Source organism: Oncorhynchus mykiss, chromosome 7 (assembly GCF_057628025.1).
Source record: "Oncorhynchus mykiss isolate SJ-2025 chromosome 7, ASM5762802v1, whole genome shotgun sequence".
In the NCBI taxonomy this organism is placed as follows: Eukaryota; Metazoa; Chordata; class Actinopteri; order Salmoniformes; family Salmonidae; genus Oncorhynchus; species Oncorhynchus mykiss.
The window spans coordinates 6908707-6931059 of record NC_143028.1 but is presented as its reverse complement, the minus strand read 5'-3'; the positions used below and the strand labels follow the sequence as shown (position 1 = coordinate 6931059).

General features: G+C 43.0%; 2 protein-coding genes across 12 annotated transcripts in view; both read right to left on the bottom strand.

Annotated features, from left to right (window-relative positions):
- Positions 1 to 21: 21 nt before the first annotated feature.
- Positions 22 to 11013, bottom strand: LOC110528835 (gap junction gamma-1 protein). The gene is made up of 5 exons (XM_021610974.3): positions 10737 to 11013; positions 2847 to 3128; positions 2427 to 2655; positions 1548 to 2246; positions 22 to 1267 (listed from the first exon to the last, which is right to left on the bottom strand). Exons 2-5 carry the CDS (start codon positions 3084 to 3086, stop codon positions 1254 to 1256), a joined length of 1182 nt encoding a protein of 393 aa, XP_021466649.3. The 5' UTR covers positions 3087 to 3128; positions 10737 to 11013; the 3' UTR covers positions 22 to 1253.
- Positions 11014 to 14801: 3788 nt separating this feature from the next.
- The window catches only part of LOC110528831 (serine/threonine-protein kinase 11-interacting protein), a 43208-nt gene continuing 35656 nt past the window's right edge, over positions 14802 to 22353 (bottom strand). For all 11 annotated transcript variants that reach the window (XR_016497025.1, XR_016497027.1, XR_016497026.1 and 8 more), the window contains 2 exons: positions 20222 to 20448; positions 14802 to 15979 (listed from right to left, as the gene is read on the bottom strand). Coding sequence is in view for 6 of the 11 variants with exons in the window: in XM_036982563.2 (XP_036838458.2) it covers positions 15839 to 15979; positions 20222 to 20448 (368 nt within the window). In the remaining 5 variants the exon portion in view is untranslated. The remainder of the gene's footprint in view (positions 15980 to 20221; positions 20449 to 22353) is intronic.

The following is a 22353-nucleotide window of genomic DNA, read 5'->3' as shown; positions in this document are numbered from 1 at the left end:
GAAGTAATCATCCCAATGTCGTTCTGTTCAAATATATTTATTCATGTATTTCTATGAAATTAAACTCTACAGTTGCAAAAAACAACTTGGAACAATAACAAAAACACTCCAAATAGAAAAATATTGGAATGTTATTTTTGTACCGAATAAAAACAAAAAACGAAAAATGAAATGAACACAGCACACGACACGATCGTTTCCAGTTTCCAACCCAACCATTTCGAAGAACCATCACATTATGACAACATAAGCAAATGTTGGTGCATTTGCCTCCTTAGAAATCCAGTACGAACATAAAAATGTTTAACACCGACTAGCATGAACAAAAGGAACCAGGACAGGAGCAAAATGACAGGTACAGCATGGAAGAACATTTATAGTCATCACAGGATTCAAGCATTTCCCAGGTATTTATCACATTTGGCCAATTTGTTGGAATGACTAATATACAAGGCTTTAACAATGAGTGGAGTCTCATGGAATGTCAAAATAATTCATTTTTAATGACTAAAAACGCAGACAAAAGCTGTACAGTTTTCGTCCAAGATTAAGTTAAGTGCTCGTTAAAGAACTGCACTTTCAGAAAACCTCCCACCACCTTGTACACAACACACCCACACGAACATACGAACATCCTCTTAATGACTGTGCAAAAGGACATCCCCTGCAGGCAAGTGATCATTGCAGTTCACTCTATCCAGCAACAACAAGCCCTGGCATAACAACATGTGCAGTAAATGCTTTTAAGACTTTGTTGAGCCTCGCTCTTAAAGGTGGACCAACTAGTAAACTTTGTCAGTAGAGAGGAACTGGCTGAGACCCAGTCAGTCACCTGACAGACTACAGAAACTGACCAGAGAACAGAATGACTGCCAAACTAATTCAAACAAAAACAGACAAACCAAAACACCTTTGGGCAAAAATAAACGGGGTGTCGACTACATCTAGAAGGCTGTGCTTCAGCGACAGGCACTGCCAAAGTAGGGTGTGGGGTTTCGGCAAGCTGAAACTTGAGACCAAAGTATTTGGAGGCACTCAAGTGGAACGAGTCGGACGCTAAGGAGATTTGTACTGTAGCAGCTTTACATTCACGTTGTCCCTGGCCCTTAATACTGCAAGGCCCTCCATCCCTCACACAACCACACTCTTCAGTCTCTCCGCTGTCTGGCTGTGTTCCCATGTGCTTCCCCATCTGTGGAGGGCCAGTTGGGAAGAGAAAGCAGGCAGGCAGTCGAGCAGGCATTAAGCAGGATTCAGGCATGTACTCCTGAGGGAACAACATGTTAGACAGTGAATAGAGGGATCTCTAGGTTCTCTACTACTTCATGGGAACAAACAGTACTGTGGGGTTATATAGGTTAATGTCATTCTGTACAGTCATTCAAAATGGCTTAAGGAATCTGGAACAGGTTCAAATAAACACAATGTCTGAAAAATATATATGGCGCCTTCTTCAATCGCTCTTTTTGTAGGGCTGATAAAGCTAGAAACGTTCCTTCATATTGTTTTGACCCGTTCAGCAGTCAGATACTATTTGACATCCTTACCTTTCTCCCTGGCCGCCGCCTGTTTCTCCTGAGCCAAGTTGAGTCTGTTCTGCTCTGCAGCCGTGGTGTTGTTCTCAGGACTGCTGCTCCGTGACGGGGACCCCTGGCCCTCCTCGTTCTGGTAGGCCAAGTCCAGGTGCTGCTGGGCCATCTTCAGGTGCTTCCTCAGCCTCTCCAGGTCTCTGCTGGACGCCTCGTCCCCCAGGCTCTGCCTCCCAGAGTCCCCCACCAACGGCTCTCTGGACTCTGCCTTCAGCTTGCCTGACGGGTCCTTCTTTCCCAGGGCTGTGTGATACCCTGGCGGGGCCGTGGGCACATGGCGGGAACTGCAGAGGGACCCCCGGGCCACAGGTGGGGTGGGGAGGTGTCTCGCGCGCATGCGAAGGGTGTCGCGGACCCCGCCGACACCGAGATGGAGAATCTCCAGGAGGGTGAGTGTGGTGCAGAGGAGAGAAACCACGTACATGACCAGGAGGAAGATGGTCTTCTCGGTGGGCCGCGAGACGAAGCAGTCCACCATGTGTGGACAGGGTGAGCGCATGCACACGTAGGAGTGCGCCACCTCGAAGCCGTAGAGGACATACTGGCCTAACAGGAAGGCCACCTCGAAGGCGATGCGAGAGATCAGCGAACACACGTACACCTTCATCAGGCCGTCACGAGCGATCCGCCGCCGACCGTCGTGCTTCTTCACAGAGCCTGGAGACGAGGCAGAGACAAACTAACTCACTGACAGCAAGTCACAGGGCAAGTCAAAGTAAAGGGACGGGTGTGATCCACACAGCTTTAAAGTCAAATAAAGTAATTTCTCTGGTGATAACTTCATAACCAGTGTGAATGAAAAGAGACAGTTTGAGGAGAAGCTGTGCCTCGCCCTACCTTCTGTCACCTTCTCTTTGTCCTTCACCTCGATCTCCTCAGTGATCATGGGGTCCTCCTCACCGTTGTCCTCTGCCTCCTCGTAGTCCCGCTGTGTCCCCCGGGTCACGATGGGCATTCTCCTCTTCCCGGCGCGATGAAGAGGTCGGTACTCAACATCGTCCATGCGGGCGATCTTGTGCATGGCAAAGCCCAAGTACATGATGGTAGGGGTGGTGATCAGGATCACCTGGAGGAGAGAGGGAGGGAGTGGATGGTAGACAGGGAATTAAAAGTCCCTGAGTGATTGCTTACAAGTACATAAGCAGTTAATGGTTTGTGTCAAAAGGTTATACATCCCATCTGTTATGGCTAAACACACCTTATAGTTACTTCACCCTACCTTGAGAAAACATTTACATATGGTTGACTCAGTCTCACCTGGAAGATCCAGAAGCGGACGTGTGAGAGAGGAGCGAAGGCGTCGTAGCAGACATTCTCACACCCGGGCTGCTGCGTGTTGCAGACGAACTTAGCCTGTTCATCGTAGTAGATGGTCTCGCCCCCCACGGCCGTCAGCACGATGCGGAAGATGATGAGCACAGTCAACCAGATCTTCCCCACGAACGTGCTGTGGTTGGAGATCTCATCCAGGAGACGCGTCAGGAAGCTCCAGCTCATGATGAGGCCTCAGCAGACACCTGGCCAGAGGCCCTCTCAGCTCTGGGGGGGGAGAGGTGATGTTATTTTCAGTGTGACATTTACCTGAAAAGCTGTTTCTGGTGCGCCTGGCTCATCTTCAGATTTTCATTTTAAAAGAAAGAACACCCTGATCATCATGTCAGTTATGGAGGTGGGGTGGGACGAGTGCTAGGAGCAAAAGGGTAAGCATCTTAAAACACACATCTCAAGTCAACACACCATCCATCAAGGTAAAACAAATGCCATTCAAGTGAAGAGATGTCAGCAGAGAGAACTGGCTGCCTCCTGTACGGCGATAGACACTAGATCTCCTGTCCATATCCATCCACACACACTAGACTGTAGATCAGAGAAACCCACCATGCGATACACACGTGTGGATGTGTCCCCCTGGGAGAGGTACAGATAAAACCAAGCCATCCATACTACAAAGTGCTAATACAGTCAATCATAACTTAGTATTAAGCTTCTAATATTTTAGTTACTGTGTGAACTACAGGGGAGGTCCAAACTTCAACAGTCAAATAATTTACAGGTCTGGTACTCAACATCGTCCATGTGTTCACTTGAAAGGTTTGATTCTTTACTACGATTCAACCAAGCCGGGCTCTTCAGTTAAACCAAAACATTCATATATGCCTTTAAAATCAGATGCTGCAAAACCGGTTCTTATTGACCCCTGAACATGAATGATGAATTTTTAAAAAAAAAACAATTAACTGAAAAGGTATGACGTAGGCTGCTTCCTATTCCCGAAAGGGAATTTTAATGACCTTTCTGGCATGACCGAATTATTGGCCTCATTGACCCCAACCCCCACTCTCCAGAAAAATAACACTTGAGAAATATTTGATTTGATCAACAGGGGGCACCACTCCATCCACAAGGTTCATAAATGATGAGCCATATGAGCACATAAGGAGGGTACAGGGAGGGTTGGATGATGACGCCCACACTCCCAGGTTAAATATTATTATAGGAACCAGAAGAGCAGGCGCCAGGTAGAATATAATGACCTAGTGGGAGTACTGTGGTAGAAGAACCACGAGATGAACGTGCTGCAACGTCCATGTCTCACACCCAGGCTTCAGATCTGTGGCCATAGGTTTCCTTGTGAAGGATTTAACAAGTGTGGTTTCTGGTTTCACAATATGCTGTTTGCTCGAATGTAAAAAGGAGGTTGTTGATTTGGAAGCACAATAAAAAATCAAGTTAAAAGGCAATTTTTATAGACTGAACTGCTAGTGAATCATGTATACTGTCCGGTGGACCGGCCCAACAAAAAAAGATTGACAGTTGAAAAAGACCTAACACAGGTCAGTCAATACTGTATCACATGGTACCCTAGTGGATTGTGGTTTACACATGTATTCTTACAGCACCCTGTCATTCCAAACCCCAGCCTGCTCACTACCACCTCTAAAGACTGGGGGTCGGCAAGGCTGGGACTTCACACTGGGGACAGAGGATGGTGCGGGTCAGAGAAGCAAGGCAGACCAGATGGGAAAGCTCAGCAGCAGCAGGATAGGAAGACAAAGGACTGGAGGGGGTCAGCCTGTAGAGTCACACTATTTACCAGGACAGTGAATTATGCTGGATGAGGAGGCAAGTCAAGATAGAAGCTACTGCAAGGAAATAAATTGTCCCCAGTAAAGTGTGTACAGACATTGCAATGGCATACTGTGTACATAGAGAGCTCCAGAAGTATCGGGATTGTGGATTGTTTTGTTGCTTTGGCTCTGTAGCTCCAGGACTTTGGATTTTAAATGATACAATGACAGTGCATTTATATGTGCAGATGTCAGCTTTCCTTTGAGGGCATTATTGGGTGAAACGTTTACAAATGACAGTACTTTTGTACATAGCAGCACCCCCACACCCCCATTTAAGGGGAGCAAAAGTATTAGAGCAGATGCACTTGTGTATTAAAGAAGTTAAGTATTTGGCCTTATATTCATAGCACGCAATGACTACATCAAGCTTGTGTCTCCAGAATTGTGTTGGGTGCATTTGCTGTTTGTTTTTGGTTGTTTCAGATTATGTTGTGCAGAATATTAATGGATGGTAAATGTTGTGCCATTTGAGTCACTTCTTATAAATATGAAACGTTTCTACAGCGTTTCTTTAATGTGTATGCTACCAGGATTACGGAAAATCCTGAATGAATCGTGAATAATGATGAGTGAGACAGAAATATAATGCACATCATCTGCACTTTAACCTCAGTCATTCCATCATTTCCGATCCAAAGTGATGGAGTACAGCAGCAAAACAACAAGATGTGCCACTGTCCCAGAACTTTTAGCGCGCACTGTACAGTGCGCGCTAAAAGTTCTGGGACAGTGGCACATTTTCTTGTTTTGCTGCTGACATGATGAACCTGTCTAGGAGTGTTCATCTAAAATCAACAGTCATGATTACTCATCTTCCTCAAAGACCTCCATTTACCTTGCTGACTTTCTAGTTGTTCCAAGAAACAAGAACTAGCCCTTCTTTCCCACACTAGTCATCTCTGGTTTCAAATATCCCAGAATAGATGTGGGTGAGGTGACACGACAAAGTCCTGATCTAGTGCCACTACCTGAGGGGATACCTCGCCAATCTGCCATCCATGGGATTGCCAGGTCCTCTCAACTTGACCTTGGGAAGAAAAAAAGTGCCCGCTTTTCCGGAACGGGTGCAGTAAGCAGATTTAACAGGCCTATTTGACCATCATTCTGTACAACTGAATCAATGTCTTTCCTAGTTTACCACTGCAAACCTGTGGCAATTACCCCTACACATTTTCCCTGGACAATGTTTTTGTTCTTAACGATCACAGGAAATGGAAAAAGTACCAACTTGTCTTAATACAGTATACAGTAAATACTTGGAGAGAAAAAAACTCCCTAAACTGTTCACATCTAAAATGTACATAAATCAAGCCAATCATGATTGAGTTTAAAATCAGTTTTAATTTAATTGTAGTTTCTAGTAACTTTTAATAATATTCTAATTATAACATTAAAGATTAAATGTTTTGTAGGAAATATAATCCTATATCTTAAAACAAATATTTTTGATCATTGGGGCAGAAGTAGAGAACGTAGACAGCTGTCTGGTATCAGACTCTTGACACGGTAACAACATGAGATCGGCTGGTTTATTCTGGGTTTTTGGTTGCAAGCAAGTTTGTTTTAACACACAGGTGCAAGTGATCTCCTGTTAGTAGATATGCAATGGACCCAGCATATTTAACAAGGCTAAACAGAACCTACATTAGCACTCCTACTCTGAGACACTATGAATATGTTCAGTGACAATCTCCTCAGTGATCTGATACTGGATCCTCTCCATTTCACAGTGTACTTTGAGAACACAACAGCCATTGAAGATGACAGGTATTATCTAGCCATTGTCTAAAATGTCTCAGGTCAGTCGAACATCCAATGTCACATAATGGTCCATGTAATCAACCCACTCTTCAAAACAAAAAAACTGTCCCAGCAGCCTAAGCATTGTGCAAGAAAATGGGTCATCCAGCTTTCTTCTGAACTTCCTTCTGGCTTTGAAAAGCAGTGGGTACCACCTTCCCAATGCGTACCACCTTCCCAGTGCGTACCATTTCATCTTTGGTCAATTGAGGCCTAGCCCACAGCTAGCAGGCATGCTACACTGCTCATGCCTGCAAAAGCCATGTGTCCAGTTATTCTCTATGTGTTGGAGGAACTTATTAAAAGAGGTCAAAGAAACACTGGCATCCTATACAGCAAAAAGGCCATCTAGGATATCTAGTGAAGAGAGATGTAAACAGGTGGGCAGTCAGGGAGTTTGATTAAGCTGAACCACGGTGCACCGGTCTATGACCCGTGACGTGAACGGCAAAAGGGGTGAGGGAGGAGCGCCGTTCTCAACTCAAACAGTAATCTGCACCGTTTAGGCATGTTGTCAAGGCAGCAGCATGGTGCATCATTCAGAAACAGATTTCCTAGAAAATATACCCTACCGTTCAAAAGTTTGGTGTCACTTAAAATGTTCTAATTTTTTTTAAAGAAAAGCACATTTTTTCCTTTAAAATAACATAAAATTGATCAGAAATACAATGTAGATATTGCTAATGTTGTAAATGACTATTGTAGCTGGAAACAGCAGATTTTTTATGGATCATCTACATAGGCGTACAGAGGCCCATTATAAGCAATCATCACTCCTGTGTGCCAATTATAATTTGTAAAGGCTAATTGATCATTAGAAAACCCTTTACAATTATGTTAGCACAGATGAAAACTGTTGTTCTGATTAAAGCAGCAATTAAACAGGCCTTCTTTAGACTAGTTGAGTATCTGGCATGTCAGCATTTGTGGGTTCAATTACAGGCTCACAATGGCCAAAAACAAAGACCTTTCTTCTGAAACTCATCAGTCTATTCTTGTTCTGAGAAATGGAAGGCTATTCCATGCGAGAAATTGCCAAGAAACTGAAGATCTTGTATAACGTTGTGTACACTCCCTTCACAGAACAGCGCAAACTGGCTCTAACCAGAATAGAGGGAGTGGGAGGCCCAGTGCACAACTAAGCAAGAGGACAAGTACATTAGAGTATCTAGTTTGAGAAACAGACAAGTCCTCAACTGGCAGCTTCATTAAATTGTACTCGCAAAACACCAATCTCGACGTTAACAGTGAAGAGGTGACTCCGGGATGCTGACCTACTAGGCAGAGTTCCTCTGTCCAGTGTCTGTTCTTTTGCCCAGCCAAATATTTTATTGGCCAGTCTGAAATATGGCTTTTTCTTTGCAACTCTGCCTAGAAGGCCAGCATCCTGGAGTCACCTCTTCACTGTTGACGCTGAGACTGATGTTTTGCGGGTACCATTTAATGAAGCTGCCAGTTGAGGACTTGAGGCGTCTGTTTCTCGAACTAGACACTAATATACTTGTCCGTTTGCTCAGTTGTGCACCAATGCCTCCCACTCCCTCTATTCTGGTTAGAGACTGATGGCGCGGTTCTGTGAAGGGAGTAGTACACAGCGTTGTACGAGATCTTCAGTATCTTGGCAATTTCTCACATGGAATAGCCTTCATTTCTCAGAACAACAGACTGAGATGAAGAAGAAAGTTCTTTGTTCCTGGCCATTTTGAGCCTGTAATCAAACCCATAAATGCTGCTGCTCCAGATACCCAACTAGTCTAAAGGCCAGGTTTATTGCTTCTTTAAGTCAGAAGAACAGTTTTCAGGTGTGCTAACATAATTGCAAAAGGGTTTTCTAATGATCAATTAGCTAATCCAAGTTTTAAAAGGCTAACACAATGTCCCATTGGAACACAGGAGTGACGGTTGCTGATAATGGGCCTCTGTAGATATTCCATTAAATCTGCCGTTTCCAGCAACAATATTCATGTACAATATCAACTATGCCTACATTGTATTTCTGATCAATTTGATGTTATTTTAACAGACCAGAAACATTTGCTTTTCTTTTAAAAACAAGGACATTTCTAAGTGACCCCAAACTTTTAAATGGTAGTGTTCCATTTTTTTTTTTAACTAGACTGAACAAAAATATAAAGGCAACAGTTTTAAAGATCTCACGGAGTTGTTCACATAAGGAAATCGGTCAATTGAAATCAACTATGGATTTCACATGACTGGGAATACAGATATGCACCTGTTGGTCACAGACGCATATCGGCCTCAATACCTCATCACGGTATCTCTGCATTCAAAATTGCCATTAATAAAATGCAATTGTGTTCATTGTCTGTAGCTTATGCCTACCCATACCATAACCCCACCATGGGGCACTCTATTCACAATGTTGACATCAGCAAATCGCTCGCCAACATGACGCCATTCACGTGGTCTGCGGTTGTGAAGCTGGTTGGACGTACTGCCAAATTCTCAAAAACGGAGGCGGCCTATGGTAGAAAAATGAACATTCAATTCTCTGGCAACAGCTCTGGTGGATATTCCTGCAGTCAGCATACCAATTGCACACTCTCCAAAACATCTATGGCATTGTGTTGTGACAAAACTGCACATTTTAGTGGCCTTTTGCCCCCATCCCAAGGTGCACCTGTGTAATGATCATGCCGTTTAATCTTCTTGATAAGCCACAACTGTCAGGTGGATGGATTATCTTGGCAAAGAAGAAATACTCACGAACAGGGATGTAACATTTGTGCTGAACATTTGAAAGAAATAAGCTTTTTGTGCATATGGAAAATTTCTGGCATTTTATGAAACATGGGACCAACACTTTTCATGCATTTATATTTTTTGTTCAGTGTAGTTTATTGGGGAGGCAGATAAAACATTTATCAAAATCAATCACTTTTGCATGTGAAAACAGAATCATATCCATTACTCCATGCGTTCACCTACGTCACCTTGGTTTTGAGACATCTTCAGATGCCAGAGCTGGGCACCAGGCTCACGCCCAGGTGGCAACCGGTTCCAAGACCAATGTAATCACTTCCAACCCGATGCAAACTTCTTCCACCAAGGCAACCTAGGCCTGGCATTTAAATTAAACCCAAACAGCAAGAGAACACTAGACTAAATGGACCAGTAAAGATGGCCACCTGATAGGCTAACGTGGGTGATATTAGAAGGTTAAAACACAAAAACATTTGAGAGCGTGAGGGCAAATAAGCCTACTAAACACTTCAAGTCCTCAAAATCAACAACTGACCAAGACAGAGTAGCTCATTTTCATCTGGACCAAAGCTCATTCTAGGCTACTGAACCAGCAAAGGAATTTGGTTAATTACAAGTCAGTGAAGTAAAGACGGGGGATGGGAGTTGAGCAGTGCAGAAGGCCCGGTAGTGAAGGTATCCGGTCAACACGCTGTACATTCATTGGCCTCTAACCAAAAACAGAGATGGCCCATGGTGTAGGCCGAGGGCACATGCATGAAACCACTGACTGCATGCTGTCGGTCACACATGGCAAACAATAAACCTACAAACGCCAGTCATTGAACTTCACTATGTCACTCATAGAACGGTGACTGTATGAAGTGGACTGTGTAGAAGGCCAATGAGCCGGAGAATTTAGATTAGGCTTGTTAACCCACCATCAAGCGTTTCATTTGCGACTAAATTGGCTACACGCGTGTTAAAATGAACTGCTTAACGAGGGGTTGATATCTTGATTGATAAAAATGACTGATTTTAAGATTAAGATGATCAAGATATTGAAAAAAAGCTTGACATCATGGCTGGAATGCGTTTGGTAAAATAAAAAAAGTGATGGAAAAAGCCATCATAAACATTGGCCCGTAATTTGTTGATACACTCAGCTAACAAGATTATACAAATGGTTGTTCGGAATCAAGTTAATTGTAAATTCTGAATTTAGATTAAATCATTACAAAAGTAGCAAACCTAAGCGCCTTGACTCAAACTGCCCAAGAAAACCTAAAGATCTAACGATTGTAGCCTCGCTGACCGCGCGCACACAACGGTGGTCATTTAGGGAACAAAAAAGTATCGTTAAACTTTGAGGAAGAATTGATAGGCAACAACTTGTGGAATTAATAAATTGACACTAGTAAATTAAACTGCGAGTAAAGTTACATTGAACGTTTGTGAACCTGGTAAAAAAAAAACATCTCAAAGGATTATGGGTCTCCTCGCAAAAACTCACCTTTAAGGCTCGAAACTGTCCTTCTTGTTTTCAGCCTTAATTCCCCTCGTAGCCTCTCCAAACTATCAATAACTGTTTTTTCTCCTCTGCCGCTCTTTCATAAACTACAACCCCCTCTTTTTTTAACCCATTCGGTGCTTTGTAGTACCATGTGACCCCTGCATCAATGTCGGGGCCCCAAACACATTCATGCAGGACAAAAGAAGAGTCGCGAAATCCCCTTTCTCCTCCTACCATACCTCCACGTAACCCTGCCCCGTTTAGGAGGCCCTTATCTGAAACGTGAGATATACTAGCTGACTAGATACTGTTTGCTGTATTGCTTAGTTCACATTTTTTTGTATCATTTTATTGCTATTCTCAGATTAATTAAACAAAGAAAGCCAGATATTTATGAAACCAATAGCCTTTTATATCTCTACAATCAAAAAACACAATAGGTAGGTGCAGTTAAGGATCTGCTTTAACTTTATGAGGTAGTTAGTTATACACATGTCACAATTTATCATCAGGGCAATGAAATATGATAAATATATATGGGGGGGGGGGGGGGGGGGGGGAGCATTTAAAGAACAATCCAAAAATGCTCCTTATGTGTGAGGTAGATCCTGCTCCAGCTGCTCCCTGTCTTGTTGGTTGTGTAGACAGGGAGAAAGAGTATGCTATAACAACATGCCCCCTGCTGTCCCTATCACACAGTTGTAGAGCTGGACCAGAGCCAGATCAACTCTCAGCTCAACACTGTGAGAGAATGGCTGTGGTATTCCACATCAGCACAGCTGTGTGCCTGTGTCCAAATGGCCAAAGAATGTCCACTCTAGTACACTCTAATTATGTAGCTATGTCTAATATGTATTGTAAGTCTACTGGGGAAATGGAATATGCATTTCTGTCACTCGTGTGGTAAATTAACATTATCCTTATTGATAGCCCAGGAGGTTGGTGGCACCTTCATTGGGGAGGACGGGCTCGTGGTAATGTCTGGAGCGGAGTAAGTGTTTGATGCTATTCCATATGCTCCGTTCCAGACATTATTATGAGCCGTCTTCCCCTCAGCAGCCTCCACTGATTGATAAGATTGTGTATCGTGTGTCATACATAGCAAGATGCCAGTGATTCAACGTCTACAGCATCTTAAACCCAAAAGCATACCTTCCAAGTGAGTGTGATAAAAGTAGAATAGAAAATACCAATCTTGAGTCGAAGCACCTGTTGCCTGAACTCAACCTTGGTATTTTGGCTGGTCTCAGCGCACATGCTCTGACAATTAAAATGGGCTGTGTGTACACATTCCTCCACTGTTAAAACCTTTAAATTCACACATAACAGCTTGCATAGTGGTGCCAACATCCAATGTTTGCCATATATGGTATGGTAATAGACCGGTCCCACTGTGGCGTCCACAAACCCGGAACCCATCTATCACAGGCTTATTTGCCAAACAAAAACCTTGTTTGAAATAACAGGAGACAGATTTAATAGGGTAAGTGCTGCTAGAGTTTATTGGAACAATACAGAGTACCTACGTCAAACATGTGGGCGTCATGCAAGACAAAACAGGTCCGCTAATGTTGTTTACGACCGCTGGTTTATTATGCCATAGGTGTGATAATCAAATCAATCCACTCCTACTGAATCTCTTTAAAACACCCTCCCAACAAAATATTGCAGTTTTGAAACTGCAGTAAAAGTGCCGTAACTGCAGTCGACTGAGGTATTTTGGATAGAGTAATTGCAGTTATACTGCACTGTACTGTATACTGCACTGTAACTGCAGTTACACAGCAAAATTACTGTAGTAAAAAAACGGACGCAGTATTTGCAGCATACTGCAGTTAGACTGCACTTTAACTGCAGTTATACTGCATTGTACTGCAGTTAAACTGCATTCTGACTGCAATCTTTTTTATTAAGGGCACTGGGTAAAGACATCAGTTCAATGCTTAGTTTTGATTTACATTTGGTTGAGTTGTCAACTAATGTGAATTCCACATGAAATCAACAAAGCATGTCACCATGTTATTGGATTTATGTTATAAATTAGGAGGAATTTCCCTTATGCTGATTACTTTTTACAAATCCAATAGGCTTTCACTTAGATTTCTTTTTTGGTAGGTTGATACGTTGATACAACCAGTTTTTGCCCAGTGTGTCACAGCCAGGAAGGGCTCGTTGCCATCAACAAAGCCCTTCCAAAAAATTCTTGCAGTTTTGAAACTTTAGTAAAAGTGCAGTAACTGCAGTTTTCTGCAGTTCTACTGCATTCTAACTGCAGTTACACTGCAAAATTACTGCAGTACATTTTTATTTATTTTGAGTGCAGTATTTGCAGCATACTGTAGTTATACTGCACGCTAACTGCAATATTTTTTCATGGGGGGTATATTTACTACTTACAGGTGGTATGTTGACTCTCTCTGGTGTCATTCACAGTGCTCAATAAGGAACTGTTGGTCTTTACTCTGGAAAAACAAACAGAAGAAAGCCCCCTCCCTGCATGGCAGTGACAGCAGGACTGGGACACTGCTGTCTTCTCCCAGGGGTGGGCAACGCTTGAGTAGCATTGCCAGAGCAGTGTCAAGGGCCCCAAGAAGGAAGTGTTGCAGGAAGTGTGTATGTTGTGATATTTAACACTACTATCCCAATCCTTCTCACACAAGCAGAGAAAATGTCCCCACATCTTCATCTCCACGTGAATGTTAGTCTATCACCTCTTGGTCTTTTAGGCAGAGTTTAATTAGTGTCTCCGTTGCGCAACTGTTGATCAGTACAAATGAAGCCTTAACATTTTGAAGTATGTGCCTGCCAGATAGATCTGATGTTTTACTCATCTGGTGCTGTGTTCCTTACCATTTGGAACCACTGGAACCAACCAGTTCTTCATTAGCCATGTGGTGGGTTGATTAGTAGAGTTGTGCGTCGCAGATGTTTTATTTCACATTTTAGTCATTTAGCAGACACTTGTCCAGACTGACTTATAGTACCAAGTGCATCCGTTTTCATCGCTTTTTTCATACTGGCCCCCCATGGGAATTGAACCCACAACCCTGGCATTGCAAGCACCATGCTCTACTAACTGAGAAAACAAGAACTACTTGAAAACGTTGAATGTGTGTGTACAGGGGTGTGGGGGCTGTGCTTTGGCAAAGTGGGTGGGGTTATATCTTGCCTGATTGGCTCCGTCCAGGTGTAACATTGGACAGGGTCAGTGTCTTGCGACCCTGATTCACTGGACACTCTCTCATCTCAGAACACCTGGTCATGAAAAACCAACTGACATTGACTCCCAAGTTGTTGAACTGTTGCCCTCTCTATAGCCACCATGGTTATTATATGACCCTGCTGGTGATCTATGAACTTCTGGAATGAATGGCCACATGTACTCTTAACTCCCCACTCGGCCCAGCCAGAAGAGAACTGCCGTCCCATTTGAGCATGATTCCTCTCCAGGTTTCTTCCTAGGTTGCTGCCTTCTAGGGAGTTTTTCCTAGACGTTGTGCTGCTTTCTCTTTGGAGATTTGGTCCTGACCAATCTCTCCCTGAAAGGAAATCATTTAACATCGAGGGTTTTAAAGTGCTTCCTTCTTTCCTTCCTTGTGAGCCATGATATGACAGGAATGGATAGACAGACTATCAGTGTGATGGTTAACGCCATAGTATACATTAATCTATTTCAAAGCTTTGTGTAACTTTTCAGAATTTGTATTCCTCCTATGAAAAATGTCACTTGGTGTGGAAATGTTCTTGTATTACACAATAAAATCTTAGGAATTGTCAAATGTTTCATTGTAGAACCGCAAGGGGGTCTGATGGGGCAGAAAGTGATGATTATTGGTAGCTGTGTGGCCACGTGGATGACTGGAGGATTAACGTGACGACGGGGATGGGGGGATGGGGGGGTACATTGCTGCGGTTGTGGTTGACGTTGGGCTGACTGTGTGAGAACAATGAAAAACCCCTCTGGAACTACATGATTACAGAGGGAAAAGTAGCTATTGGAACTTTCTCACTGTGAAAATGAAAGAGTTGGACAAACATGTGGAAATACAGTGTCATAAGAGGATGTATTGTACCACAGATATGCATTTTTATTTAATGTACAAAAAGCCATAGTTTTTTGTCATTGATTTGCTGACGGTAAATAAATTAAGTTACACACATCTGTTTGTCGTCCACTTCTACACATCTTTTCATCTGTCTACATCAAAAAAATAGCATTCACTTGACATTCACAATATAGTTAAACTGCACTAGAGGTATTAGCGTAAGACTATACATTTTAACAGACAGCCACAAACCAACTAACATCTCCCACTTTAAAACAGGTCAGTCAGAACCCTTCCCTTTCACATTCCCTATCATGCGTATTCTGCACTTTTCCCAAGGATACAGAACACAGATACTGTCCCGGTTCATTGCCTTGGCTGCAACTCTTCACTTGGGTTGCCCTTTTCCTTTACATAATCACAGTGCATAGAGACATCAAAAGTCCCTGATTGAAAAGAACTAAGAGGTGTCACATCAGAGGTGTCACGTCAGAGGTGTCCGGAGCGGAGCCTCACGGGACGGCTAGAGAGCCTTGTGCCGAGCGTGTGATGTCACAACTCACTGTTCCAGTCCCGGGACTCCTGATGAAGTCACAGTCCACTGAGCTTCAGAGGAATGGACTAACCTCCTTGATAACACACACACACACACACACACACACACACACACAAAATTACCCCCCAACTCACATTTTTGCTTACCCCTTTCTCCCTCCTTATCCTGTCCTCACCCCCCTGAAAGAAACACATGATTCCCCCTCACCCCTTTCACATATTCAAGGTGTATTAGAATGTAGCAGGACTGGCAACACCACAAGGCACTCTCCCTGGCTGGCTATACTGGCAGGGTTAGAAAATGGACGGGATTCAGATGAGGCGTTAACAGATCAGTGCTTTTGTAAAAGTGACCAAACATGAGGAAATCATAGTTGGCTACAAACCAGGTAAACATACTGTCCTATTGAGGGTCAAGTCTGACAGTGAAGACAGACAGACCCACACTCACACTCAGGTGCACACACACACACACACAGTTGGAAGGGTGGGTGTTTTCCCTTAGGCTGGTAGGGTGAGGTTGGTGATGGCGAGTTTGACTCCGAACATGTTCTCCCATTGTGTTCTGACCCAGACCAGCAGGCCCTGCACCAGCTCTGCACTGTCAGAGTGCAACGACCACGTCTTCTCCTCCTTCACTATCTGCACAGGAAACAAAGACACTCACATGCTCAAATCAAATCAAACTTTATTTGCCACATGCGCCAAATACAACAAGTGTAGACTTCACCGTGAAATGCTTACTTCAAGCCCTTAACCAACAGCGCAGTTCAAGAAGAAGAAAATATTTACCAAGTAGGCTAAAATAAAAAGTAACACACTAAGACTTACAATAACAAGGCTATATACAGGTGGCACTGGTACCGAGTCAGTGTGCGGGGTACAGGCTAGTTGAGGTAATCTGTACATGTAGGTGGGGGCGAAGTGACTATGCATAGGTAACAAATAAACAGCGAGTTGCAGCAGTGTACAGGAGGTTGGGGGTCAATGTAAATTGTCCGGTAGCGATTTTTAGACTGCTGAACAATTCATAATGGCTTGGGGGTAGAAGCTGTTGAGGAGCCTTTTTGTCAAAGACTTGGCGCTCCGGTACCGCTTGCTGTGCGGTAGCAGAGAAAACAGTCAATAACTTGGGTGACTGGAGTCTGACAATTTTCTGGACTTTCCTCTGACACCACCTATTATATAGGTCCTGGATGGCAGGAAGCTTGGCTCCAGTGATGATCTGGGCTGTTCGCAATACCCTCTGTAGCACCTTACGGTCAGATGCCCGAGCAGTTGCCATACCAGGTGGTGATGCAACCGGTCAGGATGCTCTCAATAGTGCAGCTGTAGAACCCTTTGAGGATCTCAGGACCCATGCCAAATCTTTTCAGTCTCCTGAGGGGAAAAGGTCGTGTCGTGCCCTCTTCAAGACTGTCTTGGTATGTTTGGACCATGATAGTTCATTGGTGATGTGGACACCAATGCACACACACACCTATATCATGCGGTTTGGTACACGGCAAAGAATGAGTTGCTGACAATACATTTTTTGGGGGAAGTGATGGAACAATGCTTGGAAGTGTTGATTGTTTGAAATATCTGTGTTTGAGAATAGATTCTGAATGATTTTTTGGACAGCATATAGATTTGAGAAAAACAACAAACCATAAGCCTGGGTTACAATACAGAGTTGTTTTACTGTATCCTTTAGAAAGACCGTAGTAAACCATCTGCTACTTCCTATCCTAGACTATAGTGACATCTTTCAAATCACAACCAAGACCTTACTTTGAGAATTCGATGTCATAATCTTTGCAGATTCATTCTTGTATGCTATTATAAGACATCATTGCACAATGTCTGAATCACTACATGGACTGTCACTCCCAAACAGAAGACAACTGCATTAGAACCCATTTCTTTTTAAATGGGTCAACTTAAAACATGGTTTGTCGTGTTGTGTATATTTATTAAAAGGAAAACCCAATTGACAAATAATTTACCTAGAGAAATCAGGACATTACAATCACACATTGAATTTAAGAAAGCCCTTTTTCAAATGTTAAGATCAAACTGTTTTTTTAACTAATAGAAACATCACCATGTGACGACATTTGTAAATATCTACACTACCGGTCAAAAGTTAAAACACCTACTCATTCAAGGGTTTTTCTTTATTTTTACTATTTTCTAAATTGTAGAAAAATAGTAAAGACTCAAAATTATGAAATAACACATATGGAATCATGTAGTAACCAAAAAAGTGTTAAACAAATCTAAATACACTGCTCAAAAAAATAAAGGGAACACTTAAACAACCCAATGTAACTCCAAGTAAATCACACTTCTGTGAAATCAAACTGTCCACTTAGGAAGCAACACTGATTGACAATAAATGTCACATGCTGTTGTGCAAATGGAATAGACAGGTGGAAATTATAGGCATTTAGCAAGACACCCCCAATAAAGGAGTGGTTCTGCAGGTGGTGACCAGACCACTTCTCAGTTCCTATGCTTCCTGGCTGATGTTTTGGTCACTTTTGAATGCTGGTGGTGCTTTCACTCTAGTGGTAGCATGAGACGGAGTCTACAACCCACACAAGTGGCTCAGGTAGTGCAGCTCATCCAGGATGGCACATCAATGCGAGCTGTGGCAAGAAGGTTTGCTGAGTGGGCGGTGGGTCAGTCATGGTGTGGGGTGGCATTTCTTTGGGGGGCCGCACAGCCCTCCATGTGCTCGCCAGAGGTAGCCTGACTGCCATTAGGTACCGAGATGAGATACTCAGACCCCTTGTAAGACCATATGCTGGTGCGGTTGGCCCTGAGTTCCTCCTAATGCAAGACAATGCTAGACCTCATGTGGCTGGAGTGTGTCAGCAGTTCTTGCAAGACGAAGGCATTGATGCTATGGACTCGCCCGCCCGTTCCCTAGACCTGAATCCAATTGAGCACATCTGGGACATCATGTCTCGCTCCATCCACCAACGCCACGTTGCACCACAGACTGTCCAGGAGTTGGCGGATGCTTTAGTCCAGGTCTGGGAGGAGATCCCTCAGGAGACCATCCGCCACCTCATCAGGAGCATGCCCAGGCGTTGTAGGGAGGTCATACAGGCACGTGGAGGCCACACACACTACTGAGCCTCATTTTGACTTGTTTTAAGGACATTACATCAAAGTTGGATCAGCCTGTAGTGTGGTTTTCCAATTTTGAGTGTCACTCCAAATCCAGACCTCCATGGGTTGATAAATTTGATTTCCATTGATAATTGTGTGATTTTGTTGTCAGCACATTCAACTATGTAAATAAAAAAGTATTTAATAAGAATATTTCATTCATTCAGATCTAGGATGTGTTATTTTAGTGTTCCCTTTATGTTTTTGAGCAGTGTATATTTTACATTGGAGTTTCTTTAAAGTAGCCACCCTTTGCGTGAATCAGGCCTTCGTGGTCGATTCGCTGCAAAGAAACCACCATTAAAGGACAGCAATAATAAGAAACACGAGCAATGGACATTAGACAAGTGGAAATCTTTCCTCCGGTCTGATGAGCCCAAATTTATGATTTTTGGTTCCAACCGCCGTGTCTTTGTGAGACGCAGAGTAGGTGAACGGATGATCTCGGCATGTGTGGTTCCCACCGTGAAGCATGGAGGAGGAGGTTAGATGGTGCTTTGCAGGTGATACTGTTGGTGATTTTAGAATTCAAGGCACATTTAACCAGCATGGCTAGCACAGCGATATGCCATCCCATCTGGTTTGAGCTTAGTGGGACTATCATTTGTTTTTCAACAGGACAATGACCCAACACACCTCCAGGCTGTGTAAGGGCTATTTGAATAAGAAGGAGAGTGATGGAGATCTGCATTAGATGACCTGGGCTCCACAACAACCCAATTGAGATGGTTTGGGATGAGTTGGACCGCAGAGCGAAGGAAAAGCAGCTAACAAGTGTTCAGCATATGTGGGAACTCCTTCAAGACTGTTGGAAAAGCATTCCAGGTGAAGCTGGTTGAGAGAATGCCAAGAGTGTGCAAAGCTGTCATCAAGGCAATGGGTAGCTACTTTGAAGAATCACAAATTTGTTTAACACCTTTTTGGTTAATACATGATTCCATATGTGTTATTCATAGGTTTTGAAGTACAATGTAGAAAATAGTAAAAATAAAGAAACCCTTGAATGAGTAGGTGTCCAAACTTTTGACTGGTACTGTACATATTACCTCGACTAACTTGTACCCCCCGCACATTGACACGGTACCGAAACCCCCTGTATATAGCCTTGTTATTGTTATTTTATTGTGTTAAACATTTTCTTTTTTTACTTTTGTTTATTTGGGTAAATATTTTCTTAACTCTTATTTTTCTTATAACTGCCTTGTTGGTTAAGGGCTTTAAGTCTAACTGTCAGTTACAACTTACGAGGTTGTTGTCTTTTGTTTGAATTGTTTACGTGTCCGCTGTGCGGGGGAAATGATAATACAAGCGGAACTACGTAGCTAATACTGTTGTAACGGGGATCCTTATTGTAGCAACACACTTTTGGAGGGAAGGCAATCCCGCGCTGTGTTAGCTAAGTTTTATTATGTTATGCATTTCACATTTGGATTTAGCACGTGACAAATAAAATTAGATTTCATTGTTATTAGACAGTAGTTGCCACATTCGTCTTCTTACTAAGTATTGTTTGTTTGTTAGTTGTTTTCATCTGCACACTCTTGAAAACAGGATGGTGCATCTCAAGAGATTTCATCCTGAAAAATGTCTAATAAAAACATACAAATGTGTGCCCAGCTTTGCTCATGATTGCATTTAGCTTATCCAGCTTACCCTTGAGAACTTGGAAGAAGTCCTTCCTAATTTAAGAACAATCACGTCTCTTTCCTCCCTCAGTCTCACCTCATCGTAAAGCTTGATGTCCATTCTGCACGGGTCAGACGACCATAGATGGACAGAGCTGACACAGCTGATTGGCTGGGTCTCCTGAACAGTGACCCGCCCACTGCAGGGTTCCCCGTTCTCATTGGCTGATGGGTGGGGCAAGCTCTTGCTCCATTGGTGGTCTTCGTTGAGCAGGTACAGGGTTTCCCGGGTGGCCAGCACTGTCAGAGGGGTCACACAGTCTTCTGGCAGAGAGAACGAATACAACACACAGAAAATATGCATTTGGATAAATGTTTAAACCCCCCCGTACAGATTATAATCATATACTTGCATCTAAATAGTTTTGCTTGTATTGTATTTATCTAACAGGGGGTCTTATGGCACGTCTCAAAGTGTTTTACCGTCTGGTTAACCTCTCTGGAATATTCGGGAAGGGAGCGTCCCACCTCAACAAGTGCAGGGCGCCAAATTCAAAACAACAGATATCCCATAATTAAAATTCCTCAAATATACAAGTATTTCACACCATTTTAAAGATAAACTAGTAAATCCAGCCACAGTGTCTGATTTCAAAAATACTTTACGACGAAAGCACACCGAACGATTATTGTAGGTCAGCACCTAGTCACAGAAAAACCCAGACATTTGTCCAGCCAAAGAGGAGTCACAAAAAGCAGAAAGAGATAAAATGAATCACTAACCTTTGATGATCTTAATCAGATGACACTCATAGGACTTCATGTTACACAATACATGTATATTTTGTTCGATAAAGTTCATATTTATATCCAAAAATCTCAGTTTACATTGGCGCGTTACGTTCAGTAGCTCCAAAACATCCGGTGATTTTTGCAGAGAGCCACATCAATTTACAGAAATACTCATAATAAACATTGTTAAAAGATACAAGTGCATGGAATTTTAGATCCACTTCTCCTTAATGCAACTGCTGTGTCAGATTTCAAATAAACTTTACCGAAAAAGCACACCATGCAATAATCTGAGTACAGCGCTCAGAGGCCAAAACAAGCCATACAGATATCCGCCATGTTGTGGAGTCAACAAAGTCAGAAATAGCATTATAAATATTCACTTACCTTTGATGATCTTCATCAGAATGCACTCCCAGGAATCCCAGTTCCACAATAAATGTTTGATGTGTTCGATAAAGTTTATGTCCAAATACCTTTTTGTTCACGCGTTTAGCCCAGTAATCCAAATTCATGAGGCGCGAGCAGACGAAAAGTAAAAAAGTTCCGTTACAGTCCGTAGAAACATGTCAAACGAAGTATAGAATCAATCTTTAGGATGTTTTTTTATCATAAATCTTCAATAATGTTTCAACTGGAAAATTCCTTTGTCTGTAGAAATACATTGGAACGCCAGCTAACACTCACGTGAACGCGCGTGGTCAGCTCATGGCACGCTGGCAGACCTCCGACTCATTCAGCTCCCATTCCCCCCTCCTTCACAGTAGACGCATCAAACAAGGTTCTAAAGACTGTTGACATCTAGTGGAAGCCTTAGGAAGTGCAATATGATCCCATAGACACCGTATATTCGATAGGCAATGACTTGAAAAACTACAAACCTCAGATTTCCCACTTCCTGGTTAGATTTTTTCTCAGGCTTTTGCCTGCCATATGAGTTCTATTATACTCACAGACATCATCCAAATAGTTTTAGAAACTTCAGAGAGTTTTCTATCCAAATCCACTAATAATATGCATATATTAGCAACTGGGCCTGAGTAGCAGGCAGTTTACTCTGGGCACCTTATTCATCCAAGCTACTCAACACTGCCCCCCAGTCCCAAAGAAGTCACGGGAAGAGCCATATCAGTGGGACGCCGGTACTGTGGTGAGAGAAGACAAAGAGCTCTCATTTCCCGAGCACCCCCACCGGGAAACAGCTGCCTCTCTCTCCCCCTCTCCTCTTCTTCATCTCATCCTCTCAGTGTTGATCTACTCCATTAAACCAGGAAGGAACTGTCCAGCTTTGATCAATCGACAGTCAATCACCAGGGGTATAGGGTGATAAATAAGAGTCCTTGCAAAACTGGATCTGACTAGATTTGATATATTATTATTTTTTCACCAGGTAGGCCAGTTGAGAACAGGTTCTCATTTACAACTGCGACCTGACCA

Coding starts and splice junctions, on each gene's coding strand:
- LOC110528835 (XM_021610974.3), bottom strand. CDS start 3,086: ATGAGCTGGAGCTTCCTGACGCGTCTCCTGGATGAGATCTCCAACCAC. Junction 2,656..2,846: donor TCCGCTTCTGGATCTTCCAG/GTGAGACTGAGT, acceptor TCTCTCCTCCAG/GTGATCCTGATCACCACCCC. Junction 2,247..2,426: donor CAAAGAGAAGGTGACAGAAG/GTAGGGCGAGGC, acceptor CCTCGTCTCCAG/GCTCTGTGAAGAAGCACGAC.